The 6624-nt window shown below is 36.0% G+C and overlaps 1 protein-coding gene across 1 annotated transcript; it reads right to left on the reverse strand.

Annotated features, from left to right (window-relative positions):
- Positions 1 to 4592: 4592 nt before the first annotated feature.
- Positions 4593 to 5546, reverse strand: OR6C202 (olfactory receptor family 6 subfamily C member 202). The gene has a single exon (NM_001390322.1). It carries the CDS (start codon positions 5544 to 5546, stop codon positions 4593 to 4595), a length of 954 nt encoding a protein of 317 aa, NP_001377251.1.
- Between the last annotated feature and the right edge of the window lie 1078 nt (positions 5547 to 6624).

Raw genomic sequence — 6624 nt, forward strand, 5'->3', positions numbered from 1 at the left:
CTCAGTAAGTGTAAAAACATTCTTCTGACAAAGACTGTTTTTTGACAACAGCAGAATTAAATTGTAATTAAAGAGAGATTTCCATAAAGTCTCCAAATATCTATAAATTAAATAATACACTTATAATTCATATTAAAAAATAAAACTAAGGGGAAATTATAAATAAAATGTTTTGCTGATAGATTTCTATCAAATATTTAAAGAATTAAAGTCAATCCTTCTCAAATTCTTCTAACAATTTGAACTGAGATGAAGCCGTTCCAAATTTATTTTATTTTATGACTCTCAAGCCAAATATGTTACTACAATAAAGAAAACTTTAGGGCAATATTTTTGATGGATATAGATACAAAAATCCTCAGCAGAATATGAATTTAACAGCACATGGAATGAATCATACACCATGTCCAAGTGTGATTCACCCCAGGGATGCAAGAATGTTTCAACATATGAAAATTAATATATATGATGCATCACACTAACAGAATGAAGGATGTAAACAACGTGACCATGTCATTAGATGCAGAAAATGCATTTGATAAATTCAAACCATTTCATGATTAAAAAAATTTTTTTTATGTCTCCACAAGTGGTATGGTAAGGGCTGGACAACAGAGTTTGCAAGGTCTTTTCCAGCCCTAGCCTTTTATTTGATTTTTAAGAAAACTTATTTATTTATTTTAATTGGAGGATAATTACTTTATAATATTGTGATGCCTTTTGCAATACATCCATATTAATCAGTCATTGATACACATGTGTCCCTGCATCCTGAAGCCCCATCCTAATTCCCTCCCCACTCCATCCCTCCAGGTTGTCATAGAGCACCAGCCTTGGGTGCCCTGCTTCATGCAACGAACTCACCTTGGTCATCCATTCTACATCTAGTATGTACATGTTTCAAGAATATGCTCTCAGATCATCCCACCCTCTCCTCCCACTGAATCTAGAGGTCTTTACGTCTGTGTCTCCTTTGCTGCCTTGTATGTGGGATCGTTGGTACCATCCTTCTAGATTCCATATATATGTGTTAAGATACAGTATTTGTCTTTCTATTTCTGACTTACTTCACTCTGTATAAAAGGCTCTAGGTTCATCCACTTCATTAGAACTGACTCAAATGCCTTTCTTTTTATAGTTGTATATGTACCACAACTTTCTTATCCATTCATCTGCTGATGGACATCTACATTGCTTCCATGTCCTAATAATAAATAATGCTGCAATGAACATGGTGCATGTATCTCTTTCAGTTCTGTTTTTTTTTTTTTTCTGTGTATATGTCAAGCAGTGGGATTGGTGGGTCATATCCCAGTTCTATTCCCAGATTTTTAAGGAATCTTCACACTGTTCTCCATAGTGGCCGTACCAGTTTGCATTCCCAACCAACAGTGTAAGAAGGTTCCCTTTTCTCCACCCCTCTCCAGCCATTTATTGTTGGCAGAATTTTTATGATGGCCATTCTGGCCAGTATGAGATGATGCCTCATTGTGGTCTGGATTTGCATTTCTCTTATAATGAGTGATGTTGAACACATGATTAAAATTACTCAACAAACTGGCTACAGAAGGAAGGTACCCTTATGTTAGCTAGATTGATGGAGAATGACAGAAATGGCACCTGCCAGTGATGGGCTAGCTAGGTGGCTAAGAGTAAAACAATGGTGCCTACCAGAACTTCTATCCTGGAGAAATTTCCACCAGATCCTTGCCTCTCTGGTACATGCACTAAAATTAGTCAATGAATCTCCTCCTGTGACTCAGTGTTTTTTAAGCTTGTACCTCTGCACTGGGACTTAGAGTGAGCTTGTGCCTGAACCTTTTGATAGTGGAGTCTCAGTTTTTCACAGCTCTCTGGCTTTCCCTGCAGAAGGGCATGGCAACCCACTCCAGTATTTTTGCCTAGAGAATCCCATGGGCAGAGGAGCCTGGTGGGCTATATGGGGTCCACTGGGTCACAAAAAGTTGGACACAACTGAAGTGACTTAGCATACACGCATGCTGGCCCTCCCAAACATAAGCCCTATTGGTTTTTAAAACCAGATGTTGCACAGTTCATATTCCTGGTGCAGGTTCCTAGGGCTGGGGAGCTGAGTAAGGGGAACTTCAGATCCCTTGTTACTTAGTGAGAACCTCAGCATTTTGGTATCTACCCTGCTTGTTGGTCACCACACCAGGGGTGTGGGCTCTTCTTACTAGATTGAATTTCTATCCCTCCCACCAGTCTTGATGTGGTCTTTTCTTCACATCCTTAGTTGTAGAAAATCTGTTCTGCTAGTCTTAAAGTCATTCTCAGGGACAATTGTTTTATATGTAGCTGTGGTTTTAATGTGTCCATGAGAAGAGGGAGCTCAGGATCTTCCTGGTCTGCCATCATAATCTGGAAACCATCCATTTGATTCTTTTACAATTATTTTTTCATGTAAGAGATTGGCATTTTTCCTTAAGAAATATTTTATTTTAAGGGATTGGGAGGCTTTTTCGTTTAACATATTTGAAGGTAATGTTTTCAGTATAATTTTTTTACTACTTTTACATATATGAATTATACATATGATTTTTGCCATTGTGTCAGATTTTAGATGCACAATATAAAAAAAGTTTTAGTGACATAAGTGCTATAGAAGAGAAAGCTTAGGTCTAAAAGGCAGGTTAAATAGACAATTTCTTCGGAGTGCATTTTATGTTTCTGTGGTGGTGGTGGACAGTGGGGAGAAGTAATAGCTTTAAGTGGAAATAAAATATAAATTGAGACCTAAATGAAAAATAGAAGTGTAGTGAAAGAATGGCAACCTACTCCAGTATTTTTGCCTGGAAAATTCCATGGACAGAGAAGCCGGTCAGTCCATGAGGTTGCAAAGGGTTGGAGACGACTGAGCATGAACACAATGGAAAAATGAGGCAAAGAACTCTTTTTTTTTTTTTTTACAGAGACAACAGCAAATGCCAAATCCTAGAGATACCGAGAGAAAGTCCAAAGGATGCTCATGGGGCCTGCATCTTAGAGAGATGGCAGAAAAAACAATATGAAAAATTATTTAGTAGTCTTACGAACTCTTTCAGAAAAATGGACATTTTTCAGTCTTCTAACCTGTAAGTCATTTATTTCATTAACTATTACTTCAATTATAACTTTTCTTTCAAACTTCTTAGTTATCTTAGTTATCTTAGACATTCATATATATAGTTGATTTGTTTCTAGATTTAAAAAAATTTTTTTTTCCATGATATACAAAATTTATTGCTTAATTTGGCTACATTTTGAGTTTGGCTACATAAATTATTTATATTTTAGTTTGACAGTTGAACATTTTTGGCAATAATATTCAATTTATCAACTGCAATTAAAAATTTGACATTGTACTTAGAATAACTCATACCCATTTAGAAAAAAACTTCCCTGGTGGCTCAGATGGCAAAGAATCCACTCACAATGTGGGAGACCTGGGTTTGATCCCTGGGTTGGGAAGATCCCCTGGAGGAGGGCATGGCAACCCACTCCAGTATTTTTGCCTGGAGAATCTCCATGGACAGAGGAGCCTGGTGGGCTTCAGTCCATGGGGTTGCGAAGAGCTGGACATGACTGAGCGACTAAGCACAACACATGTGGAAAAGAGCTTTTCCTTTCATTTATTTAAGATATTATTTATTATGTATAATCTGGGAATCTTTTAATTTTAAAATTTCAGCACTGATATGTGTGTGTTTATATGTGTTCATTTATTTATGATAAACTGTAGGATCATAGATGTTAAATTCTGCGGCCATTTAAAATGGCATTTATTTAGACATGTATTTATTTTTGTTTTCTTACTTTTCAATAGGAACACATTACTTCTTTCTAATTAAAGGTGTTTAAACTTTTTTTTTGGTACTATAGGGTTATTAGCAAGCTAAATACACTTAGGAATATTAGCAGCTTAAAAGATGTCTGGATTGTGACCTGCCATGAACTAAGCACTCAATAAATTTTAATCAATTAAAAATTTCAGCAACATTTACATTGGAAGAGTGGAAGAGCACTTTAAATAATTTTTTTGCAAGTCTAAGAAAATATAATAAGATACTTATTTCCATGTTTGATTTGCATTAATTTTTTTTTCTTTTTCAATTGTGTTTGCTAGATTAGAGTAAAATCAGGCTTTCCTGGTGGTTCAGAGGTTAAAGTATCTGCCTGCAATGCAGCCAATGCAGGGAGACCTGGGTTTGATCCCTGGGTTGGGAAGATCCCCTGGGGAGGAAATGGCAACCCACTCCAGTATTCTTGCCTGGAAAATCCCGTGGACAGAGGAGCCTGGTGGGCTATACTCCACAGGGTAGCAGAGTCAGACACGACTGAGCGACTTCACTTTCACTATATTCATTAGATAATTATTATCACTTCTAATTAGGATCTTTTCTAGGAAGAAAAAGACTTTTCTAGGAAGAAAAAAATTTTGTTTTCGGGGGATTAAAGGAGTGAACTCATGTGGTAGAGGGTGTTCATTCTGGGCACAAGAACTGTTTGAGAACATTAACCTCAATAGAGATCAGATCAAAAAGAGACAGACGGTTTGGCAGTTAATGGTTTATGCATTACTTTATATTTTATTTCTAGGCTTGAGCAGTCTTTTGCTTCTTGGACACAAGTACGAGTTTTTTGAAAGAATCACTGAAAGCTTGTCTCACTTGTTTGTTTCTCAGAGTGTAAATGAATGGGTTCAACATAGGAGCAATTGATGTCATTAGAACTGCCACACCCTTGTTAATAGCCACTGATTCCTTTGCTGATGGTTTAACATAGACGAAGATACAGCTGCCATAGGTGATGGAAACCACAATCATGTGAGAAGAACAGGTAGAAAAAGCTCTTTTCCTTTGCTGGGAAGAGGGGAGTCTTACAATGGTTTTGATGATGTAAATGTAGGATAGAGCAACACACACAAGGGTCAGAATGAAGGTCAGCACAGCAGAGACAATAACCAGCTGTTCTATGAGCCATGTATCTGAGCATGAAATCTTCAAGATAGGAGAGGCATCACAGAAAAAATAATCAATTATATTTGAGTCACAGAATTTTAAATTTAGGAACAGAATAAGTGGTGGTAATATGATCAACAAGCCGGATATCCAACAGCAGAGGACAAGCCTCTGGCAGACTCTGCTGTTCATGATGGTCATATAATGCAGGGGTTTGCAGATGGCCACATAACGGTCATAGGACATGATGGCCAGGAGAAAAAACTCTGTTACTCCAAAGACATCAGTAAAAAACACTTGAATAATACAAATAGCATATGTAATTGACCTGTCACCTGTTGCTATGTTGTATAAATATCTAGGGATACAAGCAGTTGTAAATGAAACTTCTAATAAAGCAAAATTTTGTAGGAAATAGTACATGGGTGTTTTAAGGTGAGGATCCATTAAAGTGAGGAATATGATAGTCAGATTCCCAGTTATACTAAACATGTATGTGAGAAACAGAAACATAAAAATTGGAATCTGAAGTTGAGGGTCATCTGTCAGTCCCACCAGGATAAAGGTTGTGATTGTATGGTTTTCCATCACTGGCTACTGAATTTTATTCATTTAATATAAAATTTAAAAATATTTTCTATGATACTTTTTCAATAAAGTGGTAACGAAGCCAGATAGCAATATAGAATGACTACTAGATATTAATTCACTTGCAGTTTCTTCTTTAGAGTGGTAATTTATATTGCCAATGCTCTAGTGGACTTGGCTACTCAATTGTTTATTTTATTAATATTTTATTGTTTTGGCAGTTTTGGGATAGATTTTAAGCTTATATTAAAAATATTGTTCTACTACCCCATTTTTATCTTTGATCTCACATTTTTGATCTGTATCCCAGAGTGAATTTTCTCATGTAATTAGATTGAACCCACAATGTATTGTGACTGAATATACTTATGATTTCTTCTTACCACTAAGATTTTTTCTCTACTTTAAAGGGAAATATTTAAATATAATTATTTGCTGCATATCATTTCTTAAAGATTTGGTCATGATAACATGTACGTATGTAACCACTAATCTAGGCCTTATGCACAGGCTTTGTTGATCTATCTGTGACTTGCATTTTACATTTTTCCACTAAGACCAAATGTGTGTTTATGTTATTTTGTTTTTTGTTTTAACATGCAACTTCCACATTGTTGGATAATTTGTCTGACCCTTCTTATGTTTCTCTGTTAATATGCAATTTACACTCAGTGTCCAGAGAGTTTACAACTCAGAAAGAATTTTAATGCACAATTTATTTGCTACATGTGAAGAAATGTTTGGCCCAATGATACACAACTGGAAAAAAGCCACATATTTTTATTACGCTTTCAGTCCATTAAGTATGGAAAATACTCTAACACTTTGTGTCATTATTGCTAAAATAAAAATAAAATTTAGTACTGAATATACTCTTCATGTACCTGTCTTGACTTTCTCCGTAAGTCTTAGAGATAGTGGCAGCACCATGGCAATTAAAAGCAGACCTTCTGAGGCAATGATCTTCACCATTCAACACTGGATTTCCAGCCTTTGCCAGTATGAACTTGGGCAAGCGTTTGGACCTCTCAGGCTTCCAGTTTTCTAATCTATAAAATGGGAATAATAATAATCTTTA

Source organism: Bos taurus, chromosome 5, assembly GCF_002263795.3.
Source record: "Bos taurus isolate L1 Dominette 01449 registration number 42190680 breed Hereford chromosome 5, ARS-UCD2.0, whole genome shotgun sequence".
NCBI lineage: Eukaryota > Metazoa > Chordata > Mammalia > Artiodactyla > Bovidae > Bos > Bos taurus.

Coding starts and splice junctions, on each gene's coding strand:
- OR6C202 (NM_001390322.1), bottom strand. CDS start 5,546: ATGGAAAACCATACAATCACAACCTTTATCCTGGTGGGACTGACAGAT.